Source organism: Poromitra crassiceps (assembly GCF_964638095.1).
Source record: "Poromitra crassiceps genome assembly, chromosome: 1".
Taxonomy (NCBI): Eukaryota; Metazoa; Chordata; class Actinopteri; order Beryciformes; family Melamphaidae; genus Poromitra; species Poromitra crassiceps.
In genome coordinates this window covers 107,169,397-107,191,627 of record NC_139623.1, presented here as the reverse complement: position 1 = coordinate 107,191,627, position 22,231 = coordinate 107,169,397, and the positions used below count along the sequence as shown (strand labels likewise).

General features: G+C 48.9%; 1 protein-coding gene across 1 annotated transcript in view; it reads left to right on the top strand.

Moving 5' to 3' along the window:
• syngap1b (synaptic Ras GTPase activating protein 1b) overlaps nt 1-22,231 on the top strand; it is a gene marked incomplete at its 3' end in the record, with an annotated part of 206,033 nt that overhangs the window by 159,296 nt on the left and 24,506 nt on the right. The window contains exons 10-18 of the mRNA XM_083635164.1: nt 8,320-8,464; nt 9,457-9,693; nt 10,491-10,692; nt 12,400-12,602; nt 13,542-13,752; nt 14,102-14,743; nt 15,037-15,540; nt 16,170-16,343; nt 17,441-17,652. Of these exons, the coding sequence (XP_083491290.1) occupies nt 8,320-8,464; nt 9,457-9,693; nt 10,491-10,692; nt 12,400-12,602; nt 13,542-13,752; nt 14,102-14,743; nt 15,037-15,540; nt 16,170-16,343; nt 17,441-17,652 (2,530 nt within the window). The remainder of the gene's footprint in view (nt 1-8,319; nt 8,465-9,456; nt 9,694-10,490; nt 10,693-12,399; nt 12,603-13,541; nt 13,753-14,101; nt 14,744-15,036; nt 15,541-16,169; nt 16,344-17,440; nt 17,653-22,231) is intronic.

The following is a 22,231-nucleotide window of genomic DNA, read 5'->3' as shown; positions in this document are numbered from 1 at the left end:
TACCCAGCTCCCTGAGCAGGATAAGAGGAGGCTGCTGGGGGCTCAGATCTCCCCGGGGGGCCTGTTCGGCTCCTCCGTGGAAGACTTGGCCCAGCGGTTGGAGACAACTAAGAGGGACTCGGCGGCGGTCCGCTCCTTCTTGCCCAAGCGGGCGAAGGGGGAGGACCGCCGGTTCCAGGTCCAAGCGCGCGCGCAGAGTCGTCCTCCGGGGCCTCCGCCGCCGCGGACCGCCCCGCGTCAGCGGGTACAAGTCTCACCGGCTAGGGCGCCCCCAGTGGATGCGCCCCACCCAGCCGCGGTGGGCCCATATTTCGTCCCACGGCAGGCCAGGGTACGCGGCCCCCGCCCCCCAAAACGAGGAGGTGCGCGGGGAGCGGGTAACCAGTCCCGTACTTAGTCACCTCCCTGGGGAAGGGGGGGGGCTATGAGCCCACCGTCGTTGGAGCTCAGCGCTCAACTTCGGTCTGGGACTCAGCAGGGGGAAACCCAACCCAGCTCGCCAGGGCTTGGCTTCAGGGCCAGCCTTCGGCTTGTAGCTTTAGGGACAAGCCCACCGTCCTCGGTGCCCAGCGCCCGAGCCCGGTCGGGAGCTCTCCTTGGATCGCTTATCCGCCGTCAGGAGGCCCCCGGCACAAGCCCACCATCGATGGTGCCATGGGCTCATCGTTGGTCGGGAGCTCTCCTGGGGACCGCGCGAGCGGACGAGCCCGCATCCCGCGGTCAAAAGAGAGGCTTGCCTCCTTACGCCCCCCAGCCGGCGAAAGCCGCACGGCTGGGGGGTTTCGCCGGTTCAACACGCTCACAGGGCACGTCAGTAGGCGGAGCCCGCGTAAGAAACCGGCAGGGGGGCTTAGCCTCGTTTGTCCCGCCCCCCCCTTTTTCTTCCCCAACCAAAGCACCGGGTCCCCCGGTGCCCAACAATATACTAAACAGACCATCGTTGCCCGACAGGCTCGAGGCCTGGGAGCGTCTGTGTTCCCCGTCCCCGTGGCTGCGGCGCACCCTTCGGAAGGGTTACGCCATGCAGTTTGCCAGGGCCCCACCCAGGTTCGACGGGACCCACGATACGGTCGTGGAGGGGGAGTTTATAAACATACTCCACAAGGAGGTCTTGTCGCTCCGCGCCAAGGGGGCGATCCGCTCGGTCCCCAAGGCAGAGGTACGCTCGGGGTTCTACCACAGGTACTTCGTCGTGCCCAAAAAGGACGGCTCCATGCGTCCAATTCTGGACCTCCGGCGCCTCAACAAGACGCTGAGGAAGCTCCCGTTCCGAATGCTCTCTTTTCCCCACCTCTTCAACGCGTTGAGACAGGGGGATTTCTTTACTTCCGTGGACCTGAAAGATGCGTTCTTCCATGTCCACGTGGTCAAGAGACACAGGAAATACCTGAGGTTCTCCTTCCTAGGGAAGGCTTACGAGTTCTGTGTCTTGCCTTTCGGCATGTCATTGAGCCCGCGAACCTTCACGGCTTTCGTGGAGACGGCCTTGGCTCCCCTCCGCGCGAGAGGGGTTCGCATCTTCCTTTACCTCGACGACGCTCTTATTGTGGCCGGCTCGAGGATCGAGGCCATGAAACATACCAAGGTGGTGACCGATCACCTGCAAACCTTAGGGTTTATGGTGAATTGGAAAAAGAGCTGCCTCGCCCCAGAACAGACGGCGATCTTCCTGGGGCTCGAGTTGAACTCCCGGGCTATGCGAGCCCGCCTTTCGCGGGAGCGACAGGCGCGCACGGTGCGGACAGCGAGGACATTAAGTCGATGCTCCTCGGTGTCAGTGCTTCAGTGCGCAGTTATGTTGGGCCTGATGGCCTCGGCGCTGCATGTGCTCCCCCTGGGGAGGCTACACATGCGTCCGATCTGGTTCCTTGCGTTGCGCTTGGATCCAGCCAGGGACCGTCATCGCAGGGTGCCTATGACAGGTCAGGCCCGCCTGGCTTTGGCCATGTGGGCAGACCCCCGTTACCTATCGAGGGGCACTCGATTGGGCCCGGTCCCGCTCAGGCTAGTGATTCGCACCGACGCCTCCCTCTGGGGTTGGGGTGCGGTGTGCGGGTTTCTGTCGGCGAGCGGCCGGTGGGAAGCCCAGGAGCATCGCCACATAAACGTCTTGGAGCTGGAGGCGATCCGCCTCGCTCTGCTTCATTTCCAGCGAGTCATACATGGACGCCATGCGCTGATTCGCTCGGACAATATGGCGGCGATCGCCCACCTGAACAAACAGGGCGGTGTGCGGTCGAAGGCTTTGAACCGGTTAGCGGCGGAGATTCACCTGTGGGCGTATCCCCGTCTCCTGTCAGTGTCGGCGGTCTATCTGCCGGGACGGCTGAATTACGGCGCCGACCTGCTGTCTCGAGGCTACCCCCGTCACACGGAGTGGTGCCTCCACCCTCAGGTGGTGGAACAGATTTGGGCCAGGTTCGGTCGTGCCCGCGTCGATCTGTTCGCATCGCGGCGCGCGACGCACTGCCCATTGTGGTTCTCAATCCAGGAGGACAGCCCCCCGTTGGGACACGACGCGTTGGCGAACGCGTGGCCACGGGAGGGGCTCTATGCGTTTCCACCGATCCCCCTGATCCGTCAGGTGTTGGACAGGGTGAGGGAACAGCGTCTCCGGCTCGTTCTAGTGGCCCCGTTCTGGCCCAGGCAGACGTGGTTTGCGGACCTGGTCTCCCTGGCGCAGGGCCCGCCGTGGGCATTGCCGGTGCGGGCCGATCTCCTGTCCCAGGCGGAGGGGGAGGTGTTCCACCCCTCCCCAGGCAGGTGGAAGCTAGCAGTCTGGCTCCTGAACGGGACCAGTTGCTAGCACAGGGCTTGCCTGACAATGTGGTACGCACTATTCAGAGTGCTAGGGCCGCTTCGACCCGCACCCAGTATGCGTACAAGTGGCGGGTTTTTTCGCGATGGTGCACAAGTAAGGGTGTGGATCCAGTGAACTGCAGCGTGCGTCCAGTTCTCTGTTTCCTTCAAAGCTTGCTTGACGCGGGGCAGTCCCCGCAGTCGCTTAAGGTGTACGTAGCCGCGATTTCGGCTTGCCACATGGGGATTGAAGGGACCCCCGTGGGGGTGTGCCCTTTGGTCTCGCGCTTCATGAAGGGGGCGCGTAAACTGCGCCCGCCGGTGCGGTGCGTTTTTCCCAAATGGGACCTGGTTACGGTGCTGGACGGGCTAACGGGTCATCCGTTTGAGCCCTTGGACTCCGCCGATTTAAAGGTTCTGTCCTTAAAGACTGCGCTGCTGCTGGCCTTATCGTCAGGGAAGAGAGTCAGTGACCTGATTGCCCTCTCGGTACAGCAGGCCTGTATGGTTTTTGGGGACGATGGGCGCAGGGTTACGTTGCGACCTAACCCGGCGTACCAGCCCAAGAATATTAATGCCAGCTATAGGTCTATGGTAATAGACTTATCGGCATTCTGTCCCCCGCCGTTCAGTTCGGGTGAGGAGAGACGTTTGCACATGCTGTGCCCCGTAAGGGCGCTCTCGGCCTATGTGGCTAGGACGCGCGCTTTACGCATTACAGATCAGCTGTTGGTTTGCTTTGGGCAAAGGGCCCAGGGCGGACCCCTTTCCAAGGATCGCTTATCACACTGGATAGTGGAGGCGATCGCGTTGGCATACTCTGCCGTGGGCAAGGTTCCCCCGGAGGGTATCAAGGCGCATTCTACGCGAGGTGTTGCGACATCCTCTGCGTTGTTGCGTGGTGTGTCGGTGAAGGACATGTGTGCCGCGGCCTCATGGTCCTCTCATCACACTTTCGTCAGGTACTACAGTCTCGACGTGTCCGGTTCGCAGTTTGCGCACGCGGTGCTGTCGGTGGCAAGAAAGTAGTATCGTTGCCACTCTAATATGTCAGACGGTTAGGCATAAACGTTGCCATATGGCCGTGGTTCACCGGTGCCTTTCGGGTCGCCCTGTGGGGTGCTCCCGGCAGCAAGGTCGGTTGAATGGAGGCACTAGTGAGAGCTTGAGTTCGAAACGAAGTAAAACGTTAGGGTTGTGCTACAACCCAGGTTTTACGAGTGAGAACGAGAGCTCTCACTACCCAGCCTTGCTGCGTCGATGCGTCTCTGGGTGCGTCGGATCTCAGCTGGCTGGAAGAAATGAGTGGCGGCCCCTGGGGTGACTGGCCGTGACGTAGTCACGGGGGCGAGGTGGGAGGCCCAGTCAGCCCAGGGGGGCACCACGTCACCTAAAGGGGCGTGGTCAGGTTTTAATGTAAAAGTAATTTTTGGAGCAAAAATGACAGTCTTCCATAATGCTGCGTACGCAGCGAAGTAGGCACTAGTGAGAGCTCTCGTTCTCACTCGTAAAACCTGGGTTGTAGCACAACCCTAACGTTATACTACAACTACAGTCTTGTTACCCCGTAGTTATACTATAACTACAGTCTTGTTACCCCGTAGTTATACTATAACTACAGTCTTGTTACCCCGTAGTTATACTATAACTACAGTCTTGTTACCCCGTAGTTATACTATAACTACAGTCTTGTTACCCCGTAGTTATACTATAACTACAGTCTTGTTACCCCGTAGTTATACTATAACTACAGTCTTGTTACCCTGTAGTTATACTTTAACTACAGTCTTGTTACCCTGTAGTTATGCTATAACTACAGTCTTGTTACCCTGTAGTTACATGGTTATTTGCGGGCTGTATTCTAAAGCGTTACCACGTTAACTACCTAACACTGACAAAGCTGTTAACTTGTAAACAAGCAACTTAAGGCTGCTTTATGCTCACCATGCCGTGAAGGGCGCGGGGGTGGAGCGAGGGCCGGCGCGTCAAATGACGTAAATTTGTTGTGCCTGGTTATTCGCTACCTCCGTAGGGCGCCCACCGTGTGCCTGATTTTTTTTCTCACAGCGCGACCTCCGCACGGCTTCTCTCCAAACATGGCCGCTTTCAAGCCACTGAGCCCTGAACACTGAGCTGTGTTTTCCCCACATTTCTTGACCCATGTGGTAGGCTATAAACTTTGATTTGCAACTGTTCGTTTTTAGTCATTTCACCAAGTAAATGTGTTGTGTTGAGAGCATGATTGAGAGAGATTAAAAGCAGCACAGAGTAGGCTATCAGGGCTGAGAACTAAAACGGCTTTCAGTAAAAACAAGTTTGGTGATTCATTCATGTGTTGATGTACGGTCGTTTGAGAGTGAAAGCGCACTCAGTACTGCACATAATAGCGTTTCATTGTGACTTTTCACGGGCTGTTCTCACTATTACCATTGTACAATACATGCTGATCACTTGGCTGATCACTTCTGAGTATAATAGCATCTGCCCCAGCGCGAGGTCCGCACGGTGACTCGCGGAGACTCGCGGAGCTCCACCCCCACGGAGCTTGCTCGAGTATAATGAGCCCTTTACATCGCATGAGATGACAAGCAAGATGCGGTGAGGAAGAGGGGATGAATCCTTGTCATGTTCCAATAATCCATTATGATGACCGAACGTAATCAGTATGGTAAACAAAACTTGCATCCAATAACGTTAGCGTACTTACTTGGGAAAGTGAAAGCCACCCCATTTGGAGTGGACGTCACAGGGTTAGTTGCGCACGCATCACAAATTCCAAAACTCTGAGGAAGCAAGGAAAGCCGAAATGAGAGAGATCCCCGGAATACAGGAAAAAGACGTCTTGTGCCGTAGAGACGCTGGACATTCCCACTAGGAATATGACGATGTCCGGCACTGTAACTTTGCGATGTAGTTGGATCCTAGACCCATCCTGACAGTGAGTAGGGGTCAGGAAACCTCACCCCATTGAAAGAGTTAGCTTATTTGTGTAAGCTAACCTGTCTGTTGCTGGCAAAGCTTTAAAATAAGGCGTCCGGATCTTCCATCTTTCTATGACAGCTGAACCGCTAGTTGTAACTTTCTGCAACCAGTTCGGCTCCGCCCACAAAATATGTATACACCCATGACTGCATGACTGCATGGCAACCCAAACCTCAAATACCATCGTGAAGTTTGCGGATGGCAGTGGTGGGGCTGATCTCCAATGGCGACGAGACAGCTGTCGTGAGACTAAGCTAACAAATCAATAATTACAAAGTTATAAAGGTTACATGGTATATTTATTTCAGAGAACAAGTTGAGGCAGATCTTAGCAACAAGGTCGCTCGCTCAGTCTCCTCCCTATGGGAGGGCTGCTCAAAGTCTTTTCACAGCAGTGGGCGTGACATGTAACATTGGGAACTCAACCTTACACCAGCTGCTGTAGCGCTCTCTACAGGCTGGAGGCTTACTGCCTTAAATTCTCACTACACAGCCTACAGGAAAGAGGTGGCTGTCCTGGAACGATGGTGCCAGGACAAACATCTCTCCCTGAACGTGGCAAAGACCAAGGAGGTTATCACAGACTACCGGTCACCATCGGTGACACCACCGGGCACAGAGGTAGAGAGAGTGGACAGCTTCAAGTACCTAGGTGTCAACATCCACCAGGACCTAATGTGGACCAGCCACACCACCTCCGTTGCCAAAAAGGCCCAACAAAGCCTGCACGGTAGAGAGCTGCAAACCCGAGGGTACCCTCACGGGCCCCTTGGGCCTGGCCAATACGGGCTGGGGCCGGGCTTTTTTTTAATGAATTGCTCCGAGCCGCCGGGGCTTCATTTTATTTTATTATTGAAACGGGCCTGAACCCGGCCCGTTTCAATAATAAAATAAAATGAAGCTGTATTACTCGCTTTATTTTACACAGCAGAGTGAGACCAAGAGGAGGAGGAGCGCACAGACACGCACACACCGTCCCCACACACACACCCTCACCGTGACGTTAGTCTGCCACTCCAGTCCACAATCCACTCATGACATGTTTCAGTCAGAGTGCTGTCACTGTCAGCATAAAAAAACAAAAAAAACAAGCTGCGTGTGTCCGTGTCCGTGTCGTGAGAGAGAAATAAGATCGATGGACATAAAACAAAGTTTGTGAGGGGAGAGTTAAACAGTCCCCACTGCAGTAGGGAAAGCTCATTTCAACCTGTTGAAAATGAACCCATCTACCATACATTGTGAGGACAGTAATGTGACGTTATTCAATGCAGCTATAAACGGTAAGTCTGCTGTTTTAATTTCGATATGCTTGAGTGACATAATGTTTCAGTTTGTGGGCATTGTTGCTGTTGACAATTAAACAATCTAACGTGCTCTTTCTCGAGACAATATGTCTGGATTTTGATAGGCCACGGTAGCGTGTGTGTGTGAGAGGGGGAGAGAGAGACAGAGAGAAAGCTGTGGTGGTTGTCTTTATAGGCAACACAGTCTAGCAACGTTTTGGACCAACGAGTTCAGCAGCGCGGCAGCATGCACAGAGAGGGAGAGAGAGATGTGTCGTCATATCGTGATATTGATGTCGGGCCTCGCAACGGGCTCGGGCCAATTAATTTCATAACTCATCCGGGCCGGGTCGGGCACGGGCCTGCATGTCACGGGCCGGGGAGGGCTCGGGCCGAGATTTCAGGCCCGCGCAGCTCTCTACTGCACGGTCTACAGAAGTTCGGCCTGAGACCCAAGATACTCAAAGACTTCTACAAATGCACCATCGAAAGCCTGTTGACCAGCTGCTTCACCTCCTGGTACGGCAGCTTCACCGTGTTGGACCTCAAAGCACTGAGGAGAGTGAGGCGCGCGGCCCAGCACATAACAGGCTGCGAGCTGCCGGAACTGCAGGACCTTTACACACAGCGCTGCCTCAAGAGGGCCCGGAAAATAATCAAAGACGCAATGTACCCACTCAACAACCTGTTCTCCTTGCTACCATCAGGGAGGAGATACAGAACCACAAAAACTCAGACAAGCAGGCTGAGGAGCAGTTTCATCCCCCAAGCCACCAGACTCCTAAATAATAAATAAAACCACCCAGTAATGATTCAAACCCCTGGGCAATATCCACTATAATATACAGTATATGGGCAACAGCAATATTATGTACGATGTCAGATTTGTAATATTGATGAGGATGTTCTGATGTTGATGTACCAATAAGACACATAACAAGAATGATTGACGCTTACTGATGACATAGATGTTGATGATGATGATGATGAGATGATGATGATGATGATGATGATGATGACGGTAACGATATGTAACGGAACACAACACAGCTCAAGAATTTCACACGTGTGTACTTGTACATCGAGTGACAATAAACACCTTGTATCTTGTAAAGTTCACTGTATGGGTGGAAACTGAAATTAATTATCTTTTTAAAGTTTACACCCTGAATTAACAGCACACTGAAACAGAATTGACCTTTGTGATATCCTGTACCACTTTGTTGTCACTAATGAAGTGTCATGCATTTTGCAGGGGAGTTCATAAGGGCCTTGTACGAGTCAGAGGAAAACTGCGAGGTGGATCCCATGAGGACACCGCCCTCTGTGCTGTCAGACCACCAAGCCAATCTCCGCATGTGCTGTGAACTGGCACTCTGCAAGATCGTCAACTCCCATTGGTCAGTAGTTAAAAGATGAAAAAAATAAATCTTTACTATTGAGCGTGTTTAGTGTTTAGTTGTCTGTCTGTCCATCCATCCATCTTCAACTGCTTATCCAGAGTTGTGTCATGGATGTAGCAGTTCCAGCAGGGTACCCGAAAGTTCCCTTTCACTGGCCACATTAACCAGCTCTGACTGGGGGATCGCAAGGCATTCCCAGGCCAGTGTGGAGCTGTAATTTGCTCCACCTGGACCTTGGTCTGCCCTGTGGCCTCCTCCCAGCTGGACATGCCTGGAAAACCTGCTTGGGGAGGTGACCAGGAGGCATCCTTACTAGATGCCCGAACCACCTCAGTGGTCTCCTTTCTATGTGAAGGAGCAGCGGCTCTACTCTTGAGTGTCTCACGGGTGACCGAGCTTCTCACCTTGTCCCCTAAGGGAGATCCCAGCCAGAAGAAACCCATTTTGGCCGCTTGTATCTGCGATCTTGTCCTTTCAGTTCAGTTCAGTTCAGTTCAGTTCAGTTCAGTTCAGTACTTTGTCCCACTGGGGGAAATTCATCTTGCCACAAAGCACAAGGAAGACATACAACAACAGTGCAACACAACAACACAAGACAGTACAGAGTACACTGATACAATAAAAAGTTGGATGGATAAAAATAAAAGGTAAGATAAAAAGATAGAATAGGATCAAGTGTAGCGGTGCCAGTGTAGGCTGGAAGTGCAAAAGTGCGAGGTACAGTTACCTATTCTGCGAGTTGAGCATATGTATTGCACTTGGAACAAAGGAAAATTTAAATCTATTGCACTTTACTCTGGGGACTCTGTACCTTTCGGTCATGACCCCATAGTTCATGACCATAGGTGGGGGTTGGGGTGAAGGTTGACCGGTAGTGTTTAGTTGTTTCTGCTATATTGAAGTTGCACAAGAGCTCAGATAATGAAGAAATTGTTCATTTGCAGACTCTCCCTTTATTTCCGATCCTTACGTGATTCTTCCCTTCGCAGTGTTTTCCCCCGAGAGCTGAAGGAAGTCTTTGCCTCCTGGAGAGTGCGCTGTGCAGAGAGAGGGCGGGAGGACATCGCTGACCGCCTCATCAGCGGTTCCCTCTTCCTGCGCTTCCTGTGTCCCGCCGTCATGTCCCCGTCCCTCTTCAACCTCACCCAGGAGTATCCCGACGAGCAGACGTCCCGCACCCTCACCCTCATCGCTAAAGTAGTGCAGAACCTGGCTAACTTCTCCAAGTCAGTGTCTGTTTTCTTTGTTATTACCGCTGTGCCTTAATTCAAAAGTTACAATTAGTTTTATTTCATCGATTACTCAACAGCAAAAAGTGGAGTGTTCAATTTGCACTTTTTGGAATAAATTTAACTCTCTTTTTCAATAACATTTGGTCCTAACCTAAAAAGTTTCAAATTTGAAAACTTGAAGTTAGTTAGGGTGAGTTAGGGTGCTACAGATAGGGTTAGGCTTGCTCTGACAACCAAATATAAAGTCAGTAGATTTGTTCATACTGTTTTAGAGAGTTAAAGGAAAACTTTGCTGCTTCTCAACCAGCTTTGTATCATTACAATGTTGGTAATATATGCAGATGAACAATGTTTCGTGCAAAAATCCCCAGTCGTCTGCCGGCAGAAACTCCACCCCGCCAGCTGCTATGGCTCGTTAAGGCTCTCAGTATGAATGCAATGCCTTGAAGATCTGTTCTCTTCCTCCAGGTAGTAGAGCAGATCCTGAAGCCACGCCCCAAAGACAGAGATAGCATTCAAAAATAGACCCTGATTTTGGATAGATGGAGAGCTGGTTGAAAAGCATCAAATTTATCTTTTAAGGATTTGATTGAAACTTCAAGATGGCATAAACTAGAGTCTGGTGGATGGGGCTAAAATAGTTCCACACCTGTTAATCACACAAGGAGTTAACTTCATTTTGAAATTGAGTTGCCTACTTGTTTTTCTTTCTTTCGCTGACATTTTCTTTCTTTTTCATTCCAATCCCCCACCCCACTTCCCTCCTTCTTGCCCTCCATTCCCACCTGCAGGTTTGGCACTAAAGAGGAGTACATGTGTTTCATGAACGAGTTTTTAGAGATGGAGTGGGGCTCCATGCAGCAGTTCCTGTATGAGATCTCCAACCTGGACAGTGTCAGCAATGCAGGAGGCTTTGAGGGATACATCGACCTGGGCAGGGAGCTGTCTATATTGCACAGTCTCCTCTGGGAGGTCATGGCTCAGCTCAGCAAGGTAAATAACAACAACCATGCTAATTCTTTGGCACTATTATGTATAGTGTACACTGTATAGTATACAGTGTAGTAAACCTACACTATACTGTATACTGTATATTATACAGTGTACACTATACATAATAGTGCCAATGAATTAGCATGGTATTGTATGCAGTGTATTAAATCTGAGGGAGGGCCACCGCTCGACCCAGCCAAGTCTCGGCCAAGGTGCTGGAAAAATAACTAGAGTTACAAATATAAAAGGGATTTCCGCACACTTGAATCTGTACAGATTTCACATTCTGAGGGAGGGCCACCGCTCGACCCACATAATGTGAAATCTGTACAGATTCAAGTGTGCGGAAATTCCTTTTATAAATGCAGTGTATTAAAAAAATACTCTCCAAAATTAGACCACCATTTGGAAAAAAGTGACACCTACTTTTTTTCTAGGGAATCTTGGTGTTACTGGCTATCTTATGAACATTATAATACATTAGAACACGGCTCTCTTGAATACTCGATTCTGATTGGTCAATCAACAAGATTCACCGGTCATTATTTCTCGACAACCGACCGCTGCTCTGCCACACCTGGATTAATCAGTTGATAAGAGCCTTTTGTCAGCAAGACACTACTAATTAGGCCAACCAGTTGCAGCTGTGGTGTCTTGTGTGCCAATTATGAATGAAACCGCTTTGTCGTTGAAAACGCTATTAAAAAATCTATTTGAATAATTATTTTTGTCAGATTATTGAATGATTTAGTTGTAGGCCGTGTTCTAAGCGGGATAATGGATAGTGAGCCGGTGATTACTGGAAATAATGACCTTCAGGTGAATGATTAAGCCCTCCGCTGCGCGTCGGGCTCAATATCACCTGTCGGTCATTATTTCGCCAGTAATCACCGGCTCACTATCCATTATCCCTTACGTAACATTGTTGATGTTTTCAGTTTTTTTATGTATTATGTAAAGGTGAGGTACTGTATAAGTAAGCCACTTGGGTTTTTATCACAACTGTACAAATGTGTCATTCCTTTCTCTTCTTTGTTTTATCATCATTATTATTTCTGTATTTTTTAATCATGTTTTACCACACTTAAACTAAACTGTGATTGGATGTATCCTCAATGATTGAGGCTTGAATTTTGACAAGATTCTTAAGTGTCTAGAGTGTCAGTGCCAAATGAGGCTATTAAGCCGTCATAAATCACAGGCGCCAAACATTGATAAGATAGTAAAAATGGATATGATTGATTGATTGATTGAATACTTTATTGAAACAATGGCACGAGAAATACAGCGTAAGACCAGATTCATTGAAACAAAAGGAATAAAACACAACAAAGCCCGAGGGCTTATTTCCATTGTGGTCCTTGACGTGAAGCAAATGGAGTGAGTGTATGTGTGCATGTATGAGCGCGTGTGTGCGCGAGGGACATTTAACAAACTAAACATTATATGCGTTACACACATAAATAAATACAGGAAAAACCATCTATATGTATATACATACATATAAATACATAATATACAAAAACACGCGTACACACTTCCACCCCTGTACACATGCCTAAATACACACATAAATATACATGTAACAAAAACAGATATAAGGCATTTCTGAATAAAAGTCTGCAGTTATATAAGCTAATAAAAAAAAGGTCAGAATAGTTTTGCAGATCAGCAGCAAACGTCCCTGTCCTCTCCCTCCAACTACAGGATGCCATCATCAAACTGGGTCCTTTGCCCCGCCTCCTGAATGACATCAGCATGGCCTTGCGTAACCCCCATCTCCAGAGGCAGCCCAGCCATCAGACAGACAGGGTCCAGGAGAGACAGACAGAGAGGCTGCTGTCACGGCCCAGCTTCAACAGGGGCGTCTCCTCCGAGTTCCAGAATCTCATGATGAGGGATCTCAATAGGTAAGTCTGTGTAGTGTAGTGTAGTGTAGTAATCTCATGATGAGGGATCTCAATAGGTAAGCAATGTCTGTGTAGTGATCACGTCTCATGATGAGCGATCTCAATAGGTAAGCAATGTCTGTGTAGTGATCATGGGAGAACAGCACCACTGAGCAGCATTTCTTTTTACTGTCATTTTATCATCAAATGTCTCTTGCATCAAATAACTTCAACATCAGATGCTGAAACTCTGATTGTGCAGAACTCCGTTTTTTCCTCATTTCATTTTGTTTTAAAAGGATGGCGATACTTCAATAGAGAAGTGATATATTACAATAGCTGACACTTCTGGTTTAGGCACAAATCGTCATTCGCTGTAGAATGGATTCCTTTATTCAGGTTTCATACACAGGTCTGGAAAAGTACGTAAAACAAAACAGATCACTTCCAGATCATGAGAGATTTGGAAATTGCACAATAAGTGTGGGAAAAAAAATAATGAAAAATCCCGACACGCATGATTGACGACTTATTTTAGTTTTGGACCTGCTGTCATTTGACACATTATGATATTGTTTCTTTTGAAGAATAATCATGAGCCTTAGTGTGGTATGGCCTACTTGACAGTCATGCTAACCTAGCCACTATCATTACGCCCTAGAAAGGAAAAAGGAAATAACTTCTTGGCTGAAAATGAGATTTTGACATTTTAGTATGTCAGCCTTAGATCAGAGGAGGCTATGAAAATATAGAATTAAAAAAATTCTCAGGCAGCAAGTCAGCTCATTTTCAAAGGGCTTCTTACACTAGCAGTAATGAAAACCTTAAAGCCATTCCCCCCTCATATTCACTCTCAGCAGCTGCTGCCTTGTGTAAAAAGTATGGAATTTAAAGTGGAGAATATGGAAGAATACTCTCCCTCTCCAGCTATTGTACACCTTACTCAGCGCTGTTCTCCAGTTCTATAGATATCACTCGCTTGCCTTCCCCTACCACTGGAGTCTCTGGCGGAGGGGTCATGCCATCCCGCGCCCAGATGAGTTTCCAGGAACGAGACCATCCCCATCAAGCCTCCTCCAAAGATGTTTTTTACGTAACGCGCCCTCCTCTGGCCCGGTCCAGCCCAGCTTACTGCACTAGCAGCTCGGACATCACCGAACCAGACCCCAAGGTGAGTTCCATCACATTGACCTGAGGTAGGTCAATGTGTAGGTTTGTTGTCGTGCTAAGCCAAAGTAAGGTTAGTATGACCCGCACGGTAGTCACGCTCAATTAGTACAATTTGGCATTTTATGACATGAGGCTGTAGTTTATCGTGACATCTGCTTTTTCCCCCCACTGATTCACCTCGCAACTCATCCTACCGGTATTTCCTGGGAAATACTTTGAGGCATTCCGATTTCCAGGCCTCTCGGTAAAAAAAACGCCCGCGTCACCTTCCTCACCCATGTCATCCGTGGCCACATAACATGACAAAATAACAGAGGGCACACCAGCCTCTTATATCCCTTATTATCTAGGTGCTCAGTGTCAATAAAAGCGTATCTATAATGGACCTCCAGGATTCTCGAATGAACAGCGTGTCTAACCTGCGGTCGGTGGACATGCTCAACTCCTCCCAGGCCTCCATCGCCGGCATGGGCAGCTTCGGCGGGCTGAGCAGCGGGGGCGGTGGCGGAGGCCTGGGGTCGGGCCTGAGCAGCCAGCTGCGGGCCGGCGGCCGGTTGTCAGCCGGCTCCGGAGGCTCCAGCATGTCCGGCGGCCTCCGGCTGAGCCAGCTGAGCCAGATGGGCACCACCACCGACTCGCTGTCCCAGCAGCAGCAACAGCAGGCCGCCGCCATGCGCTACCCGCTTTCCTTCCAGAACCCTCTGTTTCACCTGGCCACTGCCGACGGGCCCCAGCAGCAGCAGCAGCTCCACCACCAGCACAGCCGGGCCCAACCCCCGCCGCCGCTCCTGCTGGCCCCGGAGCCCGAGCCTTCCCACCAGGCCTACATCCCCCAGTTCGCCCATGGGGGGTTCTCCCGCAGCGAGGACCTGTCTACCCTCAGGACCAGGGACGGTCACCTGGGCCAGCCCAGCATCATCCACTCGCACAGCTACAGCGACGAATACAGCAGGGCCGACTATGGACGGAGGCAGATGTCCATGCACGTACAGGTACAGTGTCTACTCATTGTATTTCTCATGGCATCGCAAACCATTTTCTACCAGTGTAACACATTGCCACGAAAATGGACCATTGGCTGCCCCTACCATTTGATTACTGACTTGTAACTAACATTACAAAAGCCTTTTCTTTGCTTACAAAGAGGATCTAGTGGTGGGGATATACTAGATAACATAATCAACTGGAGCTGACGAGCTAAGTTTCATGTTCTGTTTCTCTAAAAAAGAAATGAAACTAGGAATGAAAAAGATAAGCGAATGCGTACTTATTTCTCCTCTCTAAGGATAACCTCCAACAGCAGCAACACATGATGGGCATGACCTCCCAGACAGGAACGTCCCACTCCTCCCTGGCCACGCCCCCCTCCACAGTCCAACCCGTGCGACAGAGTTCCGTCGCTCCGCCTCCCGCTCAACGCGTCAAATCACAGACCTCCCATCAGCTGTCCGTCAGTGCAGCGGCCACTCCCGCCGCCCCGGCTAAAACGCGACCGCAGAGCGGGAATCTCCTCCAGTCACCAGAGTCCGGCTTCAGCGGCAGGCAGCAGCAGCAGCAGCAGCAGCAGCAGCAGCAGCAGCAGCAGCAGCAGCAGCAGCAGCAGCTGCAGCAGCAGGGGTCCCGACAGCTGTCCGTCAAAGACAACACGGCCCCGGGCCTGCCCCACCAGCAGAGCTCTGTCAGGGAGAGCCAGAGTCCACAGGGAACCACCAATCAGAGCACTCAACAGTCACCACAGCAACCGCAGCCACAGCAACAGCACCTGCTCAAACCCACCATGAGCAAACAGGTAATATCCGTACACTCAGAATTCATTTTCTTCTCTATCTTAGGGCTGCAACTAACGATTATTTTCCTTATCGAGTAATCTGTGGATTATTTTCTCGATTCATCGATTGGTTACAGTATTTGGTCTATAAAATGTCCGAAAATGGTGAAAAATGTCATTCAGTCAATCTCTTGTTTTGTCTACAACCCAAAGATATTCAGTTTACTATCATAGAGGAGTAAAGAAACCAGAAAAATATTCACATTTTAGAAGCTGGAATACATTTTGTTTGACTTTTTCCTTAAAAATTACAAACTTACTCAAAATGATAGTCTGTCTCTTATCTCTCGCTCTGCAGCCTCTTCTGCATCAGTGTCTGTTCCAGGCCCGTTGTCTTTGTAAAATGTCACTTATGTGGCTTTTAATTGTATGCCTCTATGGCTTAATGAGTAGAGCATGGCACTAACACTGTCAGGATTAAGGGCTTGAGTCCCACCGGTGCCATCCGTGCTCAAAATGTATGAACTCGTGGACCTATAATGTGCTTTGGAGAAAAGCTCTCCACAAAATGGCTCATGTTAAGAAATTGACTCTTATCCACTTCAAAACGTGTTCTCACATGAGATTACGCTGGCCTTCTTTTCCCTCAGGGCTCCCAGTCTCCATCTACCCTCAACCCACCTACCCCAGCCAATGAGCGAACTGTGGCCTGGGTCTCCAACATGCCTCATCTCTCAGCTGACATTGAAAGTTCGCGGATTGATCGTGAAGAATTCAAACTTAAGGAGTACTCGAAGAGCATGGACGAGTCGCGCATGGACAGGGTAAGTATCGCTCTTCGGTTTCTTATGGACTTTCCCATGCATAAGATCTTTTTAATGCCTAGTGTAAATGTGGAGGAACATTGATTCATGTCTATCAGTACTGAGCACTGAACAGATAGCACTCAGATGCTCAGATTCGGTCTTAGCAAGGAGGTCAAGCGTCCTCAAGCAGTGTGGGAAATTACGGTAACTCGGTGGAAGTTAACCAAGCATTTTCGGAGGTGGTTTTCTATTGTATGGCTGGTAGATAAGTGACACTGTGACAGTGACAGTGACACTTGGGAATAGACTAGGTGACAACCAAGTATAGTTTGGTGACAAGCTGGAGAGACAGTTGACGGTCGGAGAGACGGCATCCGGTACGGGATGGGTTTTAGCACCCCAGCCTTGCTCTCTCGTGAGGGAGAAATCCACAAACGCTACGGATCAGCCTCCTGAAAATCTGCGTAAACATCGGCGCGGCCTGGGGTCCTTCAGGCTAGAGCGAGGTGCTCGTCGCAGGTGTATGACGTGCAGCGCACAGGCCTCCTTGAGGCATCCTCCCTGCCCATGGTATGGCATGGTAGGATTGCCTTTTGCCACAGGAGATTCTGGTGAGACGAAGGAGGTGCCCGGCCTGGAATCACCCCACAGGGCCTTAGACCTCCATGCACCGAAGGTCTCACAATACTGCGGTGTAGCACTAAACTCTATTGCAGCGGATTGGGCGTGATCAACCCTTCCGCGGGCAACGTTGCAGACAGAGTAGGAAGGCTGATCCGTGAGTGGCTGCTTCTGGGACGCGGGTCGGGGTCGTAATCGGCCTCGGCTGGGTCTACTGGGCGAGGGTGTATGATGTTGACAGACCCGAAACACCCCACGACCCCAGTTAACATCACTGATGACGCGTCCCAGCGCATGCAGTAGTATGTATACTTGAACAGAAACGAATGCCTTTGAAGAATTTTCAAATCCACCAGCCACTGCCACTGATCAAGAACTTAAGCTTCCCATCTAGGTATCAAGGCATGAACACTGGTCTAATGGTTTGAAACCCAAATGATTCTACCACAATGTCTAATTTTGCACTCTTTCTATCTCTGCCTTCTCTGCCTCAGGTACGGGAGTATGAGGAGGAGATCCACTCTCTGAAGGAGCGCCTGCAGATGTCCCACAAAAAGCTGGAGGAGTACGAGAGCAGGCTCTTCAGGCAGGAGCAGCAGACGAGTAAGATCCTCCTGCAGTACCAGAACCGACTCGATGACAGTGAGCGGAGGCTACGGGCACAGCAAGTGGAGAAAGACTCCCAAATTAAAGGAATAATTAGCAGGTAAATGACGGCTGTTGTTGGGATGGAGGGCAAAAGACAGCTGAGCCATCATACACATATGGTGCTTTGTAGGTTGACCTCACATTAATTTGGTCCCAAAGTAAGAAATAACCATGTGATAAACGTGACATGAACTCTAACAAAACCACTGATAGCATGTCATAAACATTTATTATGGTACTTTTTGAAGAATAATTAAGTCCTTGGTTGACATAATAACACCTTACACATACTATTTATAAAGATTGAGACATGATCTGGAAGTAGTGACCCCCCCAACATACATGTGCGGTCGCATGCGCACACACACACACAACACACACACACACACACACACACACACACACACTGCATATATTGCATTTTAGAATAAAACTTTATTTAGACAATGTTATCTTGCAAAGATTATTGGAGGGTAGGAGGTTGGTTTCAGTTTCATAAATACTGCAGCCCTGGAAGAATGGGAAGGAGTTGTATATGGAAAACCAAAGCAGTAGATAAGACATGACAATGAGTGAGAGATTAAATGGAAGACTGTAGTAAAGGAGGACAGAGATCGGTATCTTCTTTGACAAGCAGGGCATCGTCCCGTGGTGTTTGGCTCTTTTCAGCAAATTGAAGCTGGACAATGGAATCATTGTCATAAGATTGGCCTCTAGATTGTATCTTGCAATCTTGCAAATCTACTATCATAGGGCCCTATCGTCGCAAAGGCGGTAATTTTGCGTTAGCGCCCGTTTTGCGCTGGAATAGCGCCGTGCAAAGCCAAAGCCCTAATTGTGGGCCTGTCGGCCCGCTGCGCTTTGCATCATCTAGGTGCAAACTTCCATATAGGCATGTTTATGCCCAAAACAGTATTCACACATGTGAACTCATGTCCAGTCCACTCCCCTTAAAAGCCACAGTCACGTCTGTGACAGCAGCTTCTTTCTTGCTGAGTGCAAAGCAGAGGGACAGAGAGAGAGAGAGAGAGAGAGAGAGAAAAGAGACAGGGGAGCGAGAGAGAGAGGGAAGAGAGAGAGAAAAGATAGAGGGAGAGATTCATCCTCTGAACCAGTTCGGATTCAGATAAACCATTAGAAACTAACAAAAATTTATGCTGATGGAACGATCCATTTGAAACACACCAAAGGGCTGCCGCGCAGTTACGCAGTGAATATCCCCATGTCCCAAAGCGTGTGCTTACTGTAATTAGTCGTTTCGTTCATATAGGCTATAACATACACATTTAAAAATATTCGTTTCTTTAATAGTGTAGGGATGTGTGAGATTTGAATTCTAGCCTATTTCAATAGACTATATCAGAATTGTCCACTCGGGCCCTGCGGGACCGCGCACAGCGCAGCCTCTACCCACCTTTTGAGCCCCATGGCCGGCCCCAGACACCCAGGGCACGAACCCACCCCCACCACCCAGCCTGCCTACCTCCCACCTTCTCCGGGGAGACCACCTCCGGGCAGGGATGATTACCGAACGGGCCTACCGGGCCCAGTAGCTCAGGGGGCCCATGATCCAGAGGCTCTTCACAGGGCCAACACGTATCTTGCCCAGGCCTGGGCCCAAATGATCCCTTAGGCCCCCAACCCTTTATTTTTTACAAAATGTTCAATACATTTATGGTCAATTGGAGGGTTATTGTGATTTTGGCTTTAATTGACTTGATTCACTCACCAGCAAAAACAACAACAAAAAACAATGGTAATCTATTGAGTGGCTGGTAAAATTTTAACATTGACTAGTCATGTAAATCCTGTTGAGATGCAGGTGAAAGTATGTTATTCTGGCCTTAATCGTGCCTATGTGCGCTGTGAGGGGGGCCCTTTATGCATCCAGGCCCAGGGGAACCGTCATGTCATAATCCGCCTATGCTTCCGGGGGAGACCTCCCTCCAGGACCTGGCGCACTAGCCGAACCTGCGTACCCCACCCCTCCCCGGGCTACACACAGACTCCCGCCCGCCAGCCCCTTGTTCCCCTGGTAATCCAATTCAAAACGCAAATCACTTTTTGGCACAGGGGGGTCTGCCCGCCAGAGGTGGTCTTCCCGGAGAATGTGGGCTAACAGGATGGGTAGAGGCAGCGCTGTGCATGGTCCCATGGAGCGAAATCAGTTTCTGGCAGCAAATCACTTTTTGGCACAACACCGGCACAACTTTCTCAAAAGCAATAGCCTACTGTTACCTCACACCACAGACCTGTATGGTCCGTAATTATGTAGCCTAATAAAACCATGATAAATGAACTCTCATTTTTAAATCAAGGTGTGTTTTTTCTGCAATGTAGGCTATAGTTGAAAATCAACGTGGCATTCTGAGGAGAGAAGAGTGTGTTGGAGAGAGTGACATCAGTGCCGTGCGTAATGTATCCAAGCGAGGATTTCCTGCACTGCGCGGAGAATACTGTGTGCGCTCAGGCGTACGCCTGGTGTAGTGGTTTTTTTTGCGCTAAGACCTGCTATTTGGTGGCGTTAAAATTGAGAGCACCAAAGGCCCTTTTTTCTAACACATTGCGCTGGAATGCCTATTTTGGCACGGGCAACACCCAAACCTGTGTTTACGCTCGGGAACATAGCGACGGTATCTTCGCCAGAGCGCAAAACGACACTTGTGGGAGGCAGATGATAGGCAAAGAGGCGCACGGACATGCCTGGGTCTGCGCTTAGATCCCAGCGCAAAACTGGATGGTGGAGGCAGACGATAGCTTAAGACGCAGGGAAGATAGCATAAGAGGCGCGCAAATGGCAGCACAAACGATAGCGCCATACGACGATAGGGCCCATAGTCTCATAACATGGTTTACTTTGTTATTCAAGGACATTACATTTGGATAACTGTCTGCAGCGAACTCCAGTTGAGTGCTTGTGTGAAAATATGACGGTGCAATTTTCGAGTGCAGTCTTTAGTGTTTATTGAGCAACCTCAAAATGAAGTAGTTGATGAGAAAAGAGTGCAATATTGATCGTATCTCGGTGGTATTCAGGCACCAAGCCAAATGTTTGCTCTGTCTTAAGGATGAAACGCTCCTTGAACACTTTACTCTTGACTGCATATTGGCAATGTTGCTTTATTTATTTATTTATTTATTTATTTATTTATTTGTTTGTTTGTTTATTTATTTATTTATTTATTTATTTATTTATTTATTTATTTATTTATTTGTTTGTTTGTTTGTTTGTTTGTTTGTTTATTTATTTATTTATTTATTTATTTATTTATTTAGTGGGGAGAGTTGAGCTAACAGGCTGTGTAAGGAAAAACAGTAAAGTATTTTGTTGTTCACATCTTATAAAAGTCTGTAGTTTGCAACTTTAAGGTAGAAGTCTGTGACAGAGAATATTGCCACTTTTAATCCACTCCAGGAAAGAAGAAATGGAATGAAGAGCGAGACAATCCTGGTGGTCTTTTATGGGAAAACATCTTGAATGCCCGCTATAACCTTGTACATAATACCACCCTTAGAACAGCCTTTTCATCAAACTCCTCTGCGGCCATTATCTATGAACAAATAGAACATATACTGGTTGCTTTTTAACTGGATCATTTGAAATTATTCCAGGTTATCTTAAATCAGACTCTTCCACTAGATCGAATCCTAAAAGCACAACAAGAGGAGTGAAAGTTTGATTATGCTGTGTGACGTAAAGACTCGTCTGCACTTTTTTGAAGCACTACTGTACAGTCTGCACAAAGCGTTGTTTGGGATCTTCAGGCACAGGACTATGGAAGAATATGGCATAACGTTAGCTCTTCCATTTGAGATCAAAGTGATCAAACACAACTGTGCGCACTGAAGGACTTCTGATATATCTTTCTGTAGAATGAAGGGAACAATACCTCTCTCCTTTATACTGTACATACAGTGCTGGCTGGACCTGATGGGGGAAAGGAACAGAGTCACAGACAAAACGAGAATCAGTCAACGAATTATGAATATTCATAAGCGGAAAAGGCAGTAGCAGCATGTGCCAAATAATAGAGTGCCGAAGTCACGCCCTCTTCCGGGTTCGGCATGGGACCTAAAGGATTTCATTCCCCATTCATTTTTCCATATAGGCATTTACAAAAATGCTTCTAAAAAACTCTGTTTGACTTGCTCAAACCAAGTGATTGAGCTACTGTATGTTCAGAATCAGGAGAGGCCAGAGAACATTTCACTTCCTCTCATGAATAAACTGTAGCTGAATCTCTTGGTTTGACTAAGGAAAAACTCTATTTACAAGGTTTTTTAACATCTATGGGAAAATGAATGGGGAATGAAATCCCTTAGGTCCCATGCCGAACGCGGAAGAGGGTGTGACTTGTGCACTCTATACAAGCATCATCAGAACATTAAATGCAAACCATCTTACAGTAAGTTAGCAAATCTACTGTGGGAGTCTAAGGGGAATTGAAATGTCCTAATTTCCTTTTTGGTTACAGTTATAATTTGTGTGACTTTTATCATCCAATCACACCAGAAGGAATGAACTTGCAGGCCTGGATGCTTCCAAGTCTGTTTTTCTCACCTTGTAAGTGAGCCAGGCCACATCCTGGAGTGGTCAGGATTGCATTGTAATCAGAATTGTACATAGTCTGGACGCA